The sequence below is a fragment of the Oryctolagus cuniculus genome, chromosome 15 (assembly GCF_051225735.1).
Source record: "Oryctolagus cuniculus isolate XC-2025 breed Fujian yellow rabbit chromosome 15, ASM5122573v1, whole genome shotgun sequence".
Lineage (NCBI taxonomy): Eukaryota > Metazoa > Chordata > Mammalia > Lagomorpha > Leporidae > Oryctolagus > Oryctolagus cuniculus.
In genome coordinates this window covers 80,942,305-80,954,490 of record NC_142881.1, presented here as the reverse complement: position 1 = coordinate 80,954,490, position 12,186 = coordinate 80,942,305, and the positions used below count along the sequence as shown (strand labels likewise).

The 12,186-nt window shown below is 44.1% G+C and overlaps 1 protein-coding gene across 1 annotated transcript in view; it reads right to left on the bottom strand.

Moving 5' to 3' along the window:
* Nucleotides 1–11,689, bottom strand: part of LOC149122105 (uncharacterized) — a 35,858-nt gene extending 24,169 nt beyond the window's left edge. The window contains exons 1-3 of the mRNA XM_089313636.1: nucleotides 11,620–11,689; nucleotides 5,806–6,088; nucleotides 5,052–5,603 (exon numbers count right to left, since the gene is read on the bottom strand). Coding sequence (XP_089169762.1) covers nucleotides 5,052–5,603; nucleotides 5,806–6,088; nucleotides 11,620–11,689 — 905 coding nt within the window. The remainder of the gene's footprint in view (nucleotides 1–5,051; nucleotides 5,604–5,805; nucleotides 6,089–11,619) is intronic.
* Between the last annotated feature and the right edge of the window lie 497 nt (nucleotides 11,690–12,186).

Genomic DNA, 12,186 nt, shown 5'->3' with positions numbered 1-12,186 from the left:
TGGGTGACATGCTGGACACACTACACGTGACTAGTCCAAGCTGAAATGGGCTGTAAATGCAAAATATACATTGGATTTTAAACACTTTGGTCCAAAAAAACTAAAGAAATCTCTTAACAGTTTTCAGCATATCAATTAAATGTTGAAATGATAGTACTTTGGGTATATTAGGCTAAAAAAACACTGAGGTTGATTTCACATCATTGTCAAATGAGGCTACCAGAAATGAACTCACAGTTTACACTAATTCGTATATTCAAACAAAGCCAGCAGCATGGCTGTCACCTGGGATCTTGTTCAAAGGCAGAGTTTTGGGCCCCAGCCCTGGAGTGCTAAGCAGAATATGCATGTTAACAAGACCCTCAGTTGATCAACATACACACTGAATACTGAGATGCACAGTTAAAGAAAACTTGTATTTTCCCTAAGCGTGACAATCTCACTTTTCTTCAATTTACCCAATCATTAAAATGCTACAAGGCTTTTGTGACAATTCTAGACAACAAGAACCTAAGGTGCATAAAAAATGCAAAAGCGTATTTCACTACCTGTTTTGGTGGTTTCTATTCCACAGAAGATAACAAATTGAAAAATAACAATCCAGTTCTACTACGAACGCTTGTTTTTAAAAATGCAAATTTGCGCAAAAACAACTGATGCATCATGGACTTTCAAACCAACCTATTAATGCACCAAGAACATATCATAGTGTCTGTGCAAAACTGCCAGTGTCAATAGAAAAAAAGACTGAAAATCAATTAAAATACCATAGAGTGTCTATGGAGCCACAAGATGTTAGGAAAATCTAAAGGTGTCCACTTAATAATTTCACCAAAATAAGGAACTTAAAGAATACTAAAAAAAATACAAGAAACATTTCAATTTAAAATGTAGGACGAATAGAAAAAAACAGCATATGACAAAAGTAGTGTAAACTTAGTGCACAAGAATACTGTGCTGATACAAACAATGAACTCATTTAGAGGAAGACGCTGTTCTGGTCTCCAAAGTCCTTTCCTGTATGCCACTGCACCTGTTGATTCTACAGAGATGCATTACTCAAAACTAAAGCAAGCAGTTGCTTACGTCCCCATGCTTCTGACTGATTATAATTTAATAAAATTCTGACTGATTATAATTTAATAAAAGGAAATGCACCCACAGGAAACTGAAAAAGAATTGATTCTCTCTGCTCCACACTCCCACTTAGTTATCTGCCACCCAAGAGAATTTACACAGAGAATCCATACTTATTCACAAGACTATACCAAAAACATCGTTTTGTGTGATTCACCTCCAAAAATGTGAATTTCTGAAGAGCTACTAGTGGAAGTGGGGTACTTAGGCCCTCAAAGTTTTGCTGAATAAACAATAACGAGCCTGTGAGTTCACACAATGAAAGAAAAGCTTTATCTGATTAAATTCAGTGTAGGAAGTGCTGGTTTCCTTTTTTTAAAATGAAATAAAAAATACAGCTAGTTTGAAGAATAGCTTGATGGTAAATCAGATTTTTTAAAATTTTTCAAATGCTGTTTGTATATCCTCTGTGTTTCTCCCCCATTTTTCACTGTCAAGAAGTAAGGTATAGACAAAGGGATCTGTAAGTTACATATAGGCCTTAATACTAAAGGTATACAAATACTAACACACTTTGAAAAAATAACCTCATTTCCAAGAAAATACAGAACAGATCCAACGTGGCTGAATAGGGTATAGCAACAATAATATGTTGCACGTTGCGGCCATCTGGGGAGTGAACCAGGGAAAGGAAGACCTTTCTCGCTGTCTCTCCCTCTCACTGTCTGTAACTCTACCTCTCAAATAAGTAAAATCTTGAAAGAAAATTCATGTGGAATCACAAAAGGCCACAAACAGTTGGAGTGATCTGGAACAAGAAAACCCAACCTGGATGAATCATAATGCTCGATTTCAAAGTATTCTACAAAGTTACAGTAATTAACACAGCTTAGTAATGGCATAAAATCCAACACGTAGCTCAATGGGACAGACGAGAGAGCCCAGAATTTAATCTGCATACAGATAGCCAGCTGACTTCTGACAAAAGTGCTCAGACCACACAGTGGCGTTAAGGATAATATTTTCAAAATGGCGCTGGCAAAACTGAATGCATATACGTAGAAGAACCAAAGTAGATCCATATCTCTCTTCACATACAAAAATCAACTGAAGATACATCAAGGACCCAATTTAAGACCTGACATTATGGACATTATGAGGCTGCTAGAAGAAAACGTGGGGAAACACTCAAAGACGATGGTGTGGGAACAACTTCTTGGATGGGAACCCCCGAAGCACAGGCAGCAAAAGCAAAACTAAGGAAACAGGACTATATCAAACTCAGAAACAAAGCACATGACAATTAGAGTGGAGAGACGTACAGCAGAACGGAAAAAATAGTTGCAGGGGATTAATATCCCAAATACACATGCAACTTAACAAAGTCAACAACAACAAAATCAATCCAGTTCGGAAGTGGAAAAGGACTTCAAGAGACAATTCTCAGAAAGAAGAAATACAAATACAAATGGCAAACAAACATATGAAAAAATGCTCAACATCTCCAGGCTTCAGGGAAACTCAAATCAAAACCACAATGAGGTATCTCCTTACCCCTATTAGAATGGCTGAAATCCAAACAACAGAGGAACAAGTGCTGGCTTGGATGTGGGGAAAGGGGAACACTTAGACACTGCTGGGAGGAATCTCAGGGAATCGAACAGAAAGAAATGTTTGTGTGTATCAGTACTGATGCGAATACAGTTTGTAAAACTTTGTTTTATGCCTTTGTGAAACCGATGGTTAAAAATGTTATCCTACCACAGTTTCAATGATCTACAGCTACTTAAAGATTTACCACAGAGGGATGAAACGCTCATTTCTCCGTTCAATTACTGTTTACACTCGGTGTCTATAGTCTCACTAAACTGGTATAATTTTGTTTTTTACTCGCTAAACTTATCTAGTGAAGTATTCAGCCTTTTTACTGTAATGTAATTTGAAAATTGGCTCAAAATCTAAACCAAAGACAGAAAGAAAAAGAAGAAGGAAACACAGTGGAAAGGAGAAAGGGGGAGGGAGGAAGGCAATATCATGGTGTTCTTACAGCTGTGTCTACAAAACACACTGAGTCTGCTAAACACTAATTAAAAGAAAAAAAGTAAAGACATACAAAGAAAACCGACGCACATCCATTTGTTCCCCACATCACCGCTTACCCATTTGCCAAACAAACTGCAAAAACGCAGTATAGAACTAAGTAAATAAGGTACATTCAATAAGTAAGAATTATTGAAATGTATTAACTATAAACAGGATATGGTAAAAAAAAAGCTACATCACGAAGCTTCACAGAGTACCAAAGTATTTACATAAAATGTGTGTACACATGAGAAAGATGAAGAGTATATGCAGAGAAATAAATATATGAAGGAAATGAAATTAAAACACATTGTAAGTTCTTAATTTCCTTTTAAAACTGTTGCTAAACTGTCATGGTTTTTCGAATTCAGAGAGACAAGGATTTGAAATCTTGGTTACCAAGCCAATTAAGGTCACCTGCATCCCATCCCTGAAGAACCCGGGTTCAGTATCCACCTCCGGCTCCTGACTCTAGCTTCCTGTTAAGGTGGATGGGGAAGGCAGTTGTGATTGCTCAAGAAATCGGGGAGCTGTTTCTGGCTCCTGCGTCTACCTTCCTGTAATGTGGACCTGGAGGGCAGTGGATAGGACTCAGGCATTTGGGTACCCATCACCCTTGCTGGGAACACGGAGTGAGTTCTCCAGTCCTCAACTCAGCCAGGCTCAGGCCCAGCAGTTGTGGGAATTGGGAAGTCAACCAGCAGATGAGAATCCTCTTTATGGCTGTTTCTTGCCGTGTGTGTGTGTGTGTGTGTGTGCGTGTGTGCGTGTGTGCATGTACACGCATGGGTATGAATATCTGCCTCTGAAATAAATCTTAAGAATACATAGAAACCACCCACTTTGGAAGAATTTTAACTTTAGTTGGTTAAGAGGCAAAGAGATGGAGCTCTCCCATTTACTCCCTTACTCCTTACATGCCTGCAGCAGCTAGGACTGGGTCAGGCTAAAGTTAAGAGCCAGGAACTCAGTCTCCCATGGGGCTGACAAGTACCCAGACACTTGCCATCACCTGCTGTCTCCCCAGGACACACCTCAGCAGGAAAGCTGGAACTGGAAACGATCCAGAGTTCCAATCCAGACGCTGGAACACAGGCCACAGACATCCCAAGCAGAAACTGAACTCCCACATCAAACGTGCGCCCCCAAGCATCTGACAAATGACGCCCACAGGCTGTGAGCCTAAAGCCAGGGCAAGGGGCACTCTCCAAGCTAGAGAAAACCCCCTCGCAACTGCCTGCCTAGCTTCCTTCCCCTTCATTTAGTAGATTACGACTGCTGTGACGTGTCCGGACCCAACCTGTTAATCCGTACTGCCCACCTGATGCCCACGCCACGGCCAACTCAAGCCGCCACCGCGCCCTCTCTCTCTTCTGCTGCCCAACGCAGAGCCACAGCCGCCTGCTTCACTGCCGCCCCAGCGTCACTGAGGCCCCGCCGCCTTCGCCGCGGCTGCCCATCACGTCAGCACCGCCGCCCCTACCTGCTGCTTCCTTCCCGGCCGCCCGACGCTGCTGACCCCGGACTCTGCACCAGAGCCGCCCCGCGGTATCTTTCCGCTCCGCCCCGCCCGCCACCGACCTGCGCCATCCAGAGCACCACGTCCCACGGGACGCCCACACGACAGCAGCCGCTTCCTGGCTTCCTGGTTCACTGCCGCTGCAGCCGTTGCCAGCGAACACTGAGGCTTCCGGCCTAGGAAGTCCCAGGCTTCAGTTAGGCCGAGGCACAGCCGCACTTCCCCGCCCAGGACGTCCGACCCGGAGCCGCCACCGCCGCCTCTATCCCCGCCACGCCTCACCGCCGCCTCTATCCCCGCCACCCCTCACCGCCGCTGCCGCCGCCTCCTTCGCCGCACTTCCCAGGGCTACACTCACACCGTCCCCACCTACCTCTGCTTCCTCGCAGACCTCCGACTTCTCAGACCGCCGCCGCCACTTCCTTCCTCACCGCTGCCGCCGATGAACTTAGCTGCCACGCCCACGACGTCGAACGCGACCCCGACGCTACGCACGCTGGCGCCGACGCTGACGCCGACGCTACGCACGCTGACGCCGACGCCGACGCTGACGCCGACGCCGTACAGGACGCTTTGACGCTGACGCTCACTGACACTGCATCTGTGACAGCGTCTGCGTTGTAACGTCGTGTATGGCGTCGGCGTCAGCGTCGGCGCCAGCGTGCGTAGCGTCGGGGTCGCGTTCGACGTCGTGGGCGTGGCAGCTAAGTTCATCGGCGGCAGCGGTGAGGAAGGAAGTGGCGGCGGCGGTCTGAGAAGTCGGAGGTCTGCGAGGAAGCAGAGGTAGGTGGGGACGGTGTGAGTGTAGCCCTGGGAAGTGCGGCGAAGGAGGCGGCGGCAGCGGCGGTGAGGGGTGGCGGGGATAGAGGCGGCGGTGAGGCGTGGCGGGGATAGAGGCGGCGGTGGCGGCTCCGGGTCGGACGTCCTGGGCGGGGAAGTGCGGCTGTGCCTCGGCCTAACTGAAGCCTGGGACTTCCTAGGCCGGAAGCCTCAGTGTTCGCTGGCAACGGCTGCAGCGGCAGTGAACCAGGAAGCCAGGAAGCGGCTGCTGTCGTGTGGGCGTCCCGTGGGACGTGGTGCTCTGGATGGCGCAGGTCGGTGGCGGGCGGGGCGGAGCGGAAAGATACCGCGGGGCGGCTCTGGTGCAGAGTCCGGGGTCAGCAGCGTCGGGCGGCCGGGAAGGAAGCAGCAGGTAGGGGCGGCGGTGCTGACGTGATGGGCAGCCGCGGCGAAGGCGGCGGGGCCTCAGTGACGCTGGGGCGGCAGTGAAGCAGGCGGCTGTGGCTCTGCGTTGGGCAGCAGAAGAGAGAGAGGGCGCGGTGGCGGCTTGAGTTGGCCGTGGCGTGGGCATCAGGTGGGCAGTACGGATTAACAGGTTGGGTCCGGACACGTCACAGCAGTCGTAATCTACTAAATGAAGGGGAAGGAAGCTAGGCAGGCAGTTGCGAGGGGGTTTTCTCTAGCTTGGAGAGTGCCCCTTGCCCTGGCTTTAGGCTCACAGCCTGTGGGCGTCATTTGTCAGATGCTTGGGGGCGCACGTTTGATGTGGGAGTTCAGTTTCTGCTTGGGATGTCTGTGGCCTGTGTTCCAGCGTCTGGATTGGAACTCTGGATCGTTTCCAGTTCCAGCTTTCCTGCTGAGGTGTGTCCTGGGGAGACAGCAGGTGATGGCAAGTGTCTGGGTACTTGTCAGCCCCATGGGAGACTGAGTTCCTGGCTCTTAACTTTAGCCTGACCCAGTCCTAGCTGCTGCAGGCATGTAAGGAGTAAGGGAGTAAATGGGAGAGCTCCATCTCTTTGCCTCTTAACCAACTAAAGTTAAAATTCTTCCAAAGTGGGTGGTTTCTATGTATTCTTAAGATTTATTTCAGAGGCAGATATTCATACCCATGCGTGTACATGCACACACGCACACACGCACACACACACACACACACACACGGCAAGAAACAGCCATAAAGAGGATTCTCATCTGCTGGTTGACTTCCCAATTCCCACAACTGCTGGGCCTGAGCCTGGCTGAGTTGAGGACTGGAGAACTCACTCCGTGTTCCCAGCAAGGGTGATGGGTACCCAAATGCCTGAGTCCTATCCACTGCCCTCCAGGTCCACATTACAGGAAGGTAGACGCAGGAGCCAGAAACAGCTCCCCGATTTCTTGAGCAATCACAACTGCCTTCCCCATCCACCTTAACAGGAAGCTAGAGTCAGGAGCCGGAGGTGGATACTGAACCCGGGTTCTTCAGGGATGGGATGCAGGTGACCTTAATTGGCTTGGTAACCAAGATTTCAAATCCTTGTCTCTCTGAATTCGAAAAACCATGACAGTTTAGCAACAGTTTTAAAAGGAAATTAAGAACTTACAATGTGTTTTAATTTCATTTCCTTCATATATTTATTTCTCTGCATATACTCTTCATCTTTCTCATGTGTACACACATTTTATGTAAATACTTTGGTACTCTGTGAAGCTTCGTGATGTAGCTTTTTTTTTTACCATATCCTGTTTATAGTTAATACATTTCAATAATTCTTACTTATTGAATGTACCTTATTTACTTAGTTCTATACTGCGTTTTTGCAGTTTGTTTGGCAAATGGGTAAGCGGTGATGTGGGGAACAAATGGATGTGCGTCGGTTTTCTTTGTATGTCTTTACTTTTTTTCTTTTAATTAGTGTTTAGCAGACTCAGTGTGTTTTGTAGACACAGCTGTAAGAACACCATGATATTGCCTTCCTCCCTCCCCCTTTCTCCTTTCCACTGTGTTTCCTTCTTCTTTTTCTTTCTGTCTTTGGTTTAGATTTTGAGCCAATTTTCAAATTACATTACAGTAAAAAGGCTGAATACTTCACTAGATAAGTTTAGCGAGTAAAAAACAAAATTATACCAGTTTAGTGAGACTATAGACACCGAGTGTAAACAGTAATTGAACGGAGAAATGAGCGTTTCATCCCTCTGTGGTAAATCTTTAAGTAGCTGTAGATCATTGAAACTGTGGTAGGATAACATTTTTAACCATCGGTTTCACAAAGGCATAAAACAAAGTTTTACAAACTGTATTCGCATCAGTACTGATACACACAAACATTTCTTTCTGTTCGATTCCCTGAGATTCCTCCCAGCAGTGTCTAAATGTTCCCCTTTCCCCACATCCAAGCCAGCACTTGTTCCTCTGTTGTTTGGATTTCAGCCATTCTAATAGGGGTAAGGAGATACCTCATTGTGGTTTTGATTTGAGTTTCCCTGAAGCCTGGAGATGTTGAGCATTTTTTCATATGTTTGTTTGCCATTTGTATTTGTATTTCTTCTTTCTGAGAATTGTCTCTTGAAGTCCTTTTCCACTTCCGAACTGGATTGATTTTGTTGTTGTTGACTTTGTTAAGTTGCATGTGTATTTGGGATATTAATCCCCTGCAACTATTTTTTCCGTTCTGCTGTACGTCTCTCCACTCTAATTGTCATGTGCTTTGTTTCTGAGTTTGATATAGTCCTGTTTCCTTAGTTTTGCTTTTGCTGCCTGTGCTTCGGGGGTTCCCATCCAAGAAGTTGTTCCCACACCATCGTCTTTGAGTGTTTCCCCACGTTTTCTTCTAGCAGCCTCATAATGTCCATAATGTCAGGTCTTAAATTGGGTCCTTGATGTATCTTCAGTTGATTTTTGTATGTGAAGAGAGATATGGATCTACTTTGGTTCTTCTACGTATATGCATTCAGTTTTGCCAGCGCCATTTTGAAAATATTATCCTTAACGCCACTGTGTGGTCTGAGCACTTTTGTCAGAAGTCAGCTGGCTATCTGTATGCAGATTAAATTCTGGGCTCTCTCGTCTGTCCCATTGAGCTACGTGTTGGATTTTATGCCATTACTAAGCTGTGTTAATTACTGTAACTTTGTAGAATACTTTGAAATCGAGCATTATGATTCATCCAGGTTGGGTTTTCTTGTTCCAGATCACTCCAACTGTTTGTGGCCTTTTGTGATTCCACATGAATTTTCTTTCAAGATTTTACTTATTTGAGAGGTAGAGTTACAGACAGTGAGAGGGAGAGACAGCGAGAAAGGTCTTCCTTTCCCTGGTTCACTCCCCAGATGGCCGCAACGTGCAACATATTATTGTTGCTATACCCTATTCAGCCACGTTGGATCTGTTCTGTATTTTCTTGGAAATGAGGTTATTTTTTCAAAGTGTGTTAGTATTTGTATACCTTTAGTATTAAGGCCTATATGTAACTTACAGATCCCTTTGTCTATACCTTACTTCTTGACAGTGAAAAATGGGGGAGAAACACAGAGGATATACAAACAGCATTTGAAAAATTTTAAAAAATCTGATTTACCATCAAGCTATTCTTCAAACTAGCTGTATTTTTTATTTCATTTTAAAAAAAGGAAACCAGCACTTCCTACACTGAATTTAATCAGATAAAGCTTTTCTTTCATTGTGTGAACTCACAGGCTCGTTATTGTTTATTCAGCAAAACTTTGAGGGCCTAAGTACCCCACTTCCACTAGTAGCTCTTCAGAAATTCACATTTTTGGAGGTGAATCACACAAAACGATGTTTTTGGTATAGTCTTGTGAATAAGTATGGATTCTCTGTGTAAATTCTCTTGGGTGGCAGATAACTAAGTGGGAGTGTGGAGCAGAGAGAATCAATTCTTTTTCAGTTTCCTGTGGGTGCATTTCCTTTTATTAAATTATAATCAGTCAGAATTTTATTAAATTATAATCAGTCAGAAGCATGGGGACGTAAGCAACTGCTTGCTTTAGTTTTGAGTAATGCATCTCTGTAGAATCAACAGGTGCAGTGGCATACAGGAAAGGACTTTGGAGACCAGAACAGCGTCTTCCTCTAAATGAGTTCATTGTTTGTATCAGCACAGTATTCTTGTGCACTAAGTTTACACTACTTTTGTCATATGCTGTTTTTTTCTATTCGTCCTACATTTTAAATTGAAATGTTTCTTGTATTTTTTTTAGTATTCTTTAAGTTCCTTATTTTGGTGAAATTATTAAGTGGACACCTTTAGATTTTCCTAACATCTTGTGGCTCCATAGACACTCTATGGTATTTTAATTGATTTTCAGTCTTTTTTTCTATTGACACTGGCAGTTTTGCACAGACACTATGATATGTTCTTGGTGCATTAATAGGTTGGTTTGAAAGTCCATGATGCATCAGTTGTTTTTGCGCAAATTTGCATTTTTAAAAACAAGCGTTCGTAGTAGAACTGGATTGTTATTTTTCAATTTGTTATCTTCTGTGGAATAGAAACCACCAAAACAGGTAGTGAAATACGCTTTTGCATTTTTTATGCACCTTAGGTTCTTGTTGTCTAGAATTGTCACAAAAGCCTTGTAGCATTTTAATGATTGGGTAAATTGAAGAAAAGTGAGATTGTCACGCTTAGGGAAAATACAAGTTTTCTTTAACTGTGCATCTCAGTATTCAGTGTGTATGTTGATCAACTGAGGGTCTTGTTAACATGCATATTCTGCTTAGCACTCCAGGGCTGGGGCCCAAAACTCTGCCTTTGAACAAGATCCCAGGTGACAGCCATGCTGCTGGCTTTGTTTGAATATACGAATTAGTGTAAACTGTGAGTTCATTTCTGGTAGCCTCATTTGACAATGATGTGAAATCAACCTCAGTGTTTTTTTAGCCTAATATACCCAAAGTACTATCATTTCAACATTTAATTGATATGCTGAAAACTGTTAAGAGATTTCTTTAGTTTTTTTGGACCAAAGTGTTTAAAATCCAATGTATATTTTGCATTTACAGCCCATTTCAGCTTGGACTAGTCACGTGTAGTGTGTCCAGCATGTCACCCAGGATTGGTAGTGGCCACCTGCTGGGCCAGTACAGTGCTGGAGTATACTATCTAGATCAGCCACTCCCTTGTAGTCCTATAAAAAAAAGTTTCATGTGCCTCATTTCTGCTCTACTCTATTTATGCAAAGCAAGGTCGGGATTGATGGGACCTTGAGCTATAGGGTGCAGCTCGTTTTAATTTTATTCTTTGTAAGTGCACATTCATTATAGAAGACTTGGACAATACAGGGAATGGAGGAAAAATCAAATTACATCAAATCCGGTCATTGAGTCAATTGCTACTTTTCCCCAGGAGGAAATTTTTATGCCATGAAGTACTAGGGTTGTATAAAACCTTTCCAGATCACTTTATAAAACTTGTTTTATACACCTGTATTTAGTATTTACATAGTGGATTCAGCAGAAGGTTGATGTTGACAGTGTCAGTCTGAGAGGACTGACCAGGAGTACTTTTAGTGTTCAGGGAATAGTAATACTTACCTTTACCCTTAACTAATATGTGATGTAATCTTTTAGTTAGGTTTAAGTTTGAGTACCTGTACTTGGACGACACTGGGCACACTCCTGCGTTTTTGTATATGTTTTCTTGGGAGTGTTACAGATTTGACTGACATCCTGTATATATAATACTTTTAAAGCAGTTAGTTAAATGCTTGGTCATTAATGCCATAAATTATTAGATATACTCTTACTCAACTGGATGTGCAGTGTCAAGGAGCAGTCATTTGTCATTATTTGGGACACTGACACCCAATCTTGGAATATTGGAATGCCTATTTTGCAAGATCTGGTTCCACTCCCATATGCTGGGTGAGGTTGGATCACTTCCGCATATGTGGTATACCTGGCTTGAATTCCTACCTTAGTTTTCCTCACCATCATCTCCCTAGACCCACAAGTAGTGTGATTTGCATATACATTAAGTAGTCGAGTTAACACCCTGGGGCCCAGCCATCTAATGCCCAGCAGTAGAACTAACGCTTGACAGCAGAGACGGTTCTGCCTGCTGTTAGCAAGACATTCAGTGTGTGTATATTTGACATAGGTACGTAGTGATGGAACAAGGACAGGCGCCTCAGCCACTTTAGGTTTCTGTGACCCTTACCTTCTCTCAAGGGACCAATTGAGTCTCTCAATGTGGTGTTCTCCACCCCACCCCCTGCATTATTCCCCATGTTTGGAAGCCAGGGGGCCAAAACTTGAAAAACTTGTATGGAGAAGGTTACCTCTGTTTACTGCCCCACCCCCACCCCTAGTGCACCTAAGATATAAAAAGGTCCAGCCTATTGGGGTCTGGGCACTCTGCTGTGTATTGTGTGTGTGTGTGTGTGTGTGTGTGTGTTATGTGTGTGTGTGTGTGCGCGCGATTGTGCTTGTGTGCTAGCTGTTGGTCACCCATCTCTGCGGATTTGTTTTCTTTGGATAAGCTTTGTGTGGCTGTGAGTTCGTATTCTGTCTTTTCTCTGATCTGCACCCTTTTGCTTATATTTGGTGCCCCGTGTGAGAAATAGAGGAAGGGCCAGCATCTTGTCGCAATCTGCCCATCTCGTATTCTCTGGGTTAGAGCTGTGACCCCCCCCACCCTTCATCTGGACAAATCCTTCCCCTTTTTAGTGTCTCCACCCACCCCTAACCTTCTCTTTCCTACAATCTCCTTTTTCCCTTCTGACCT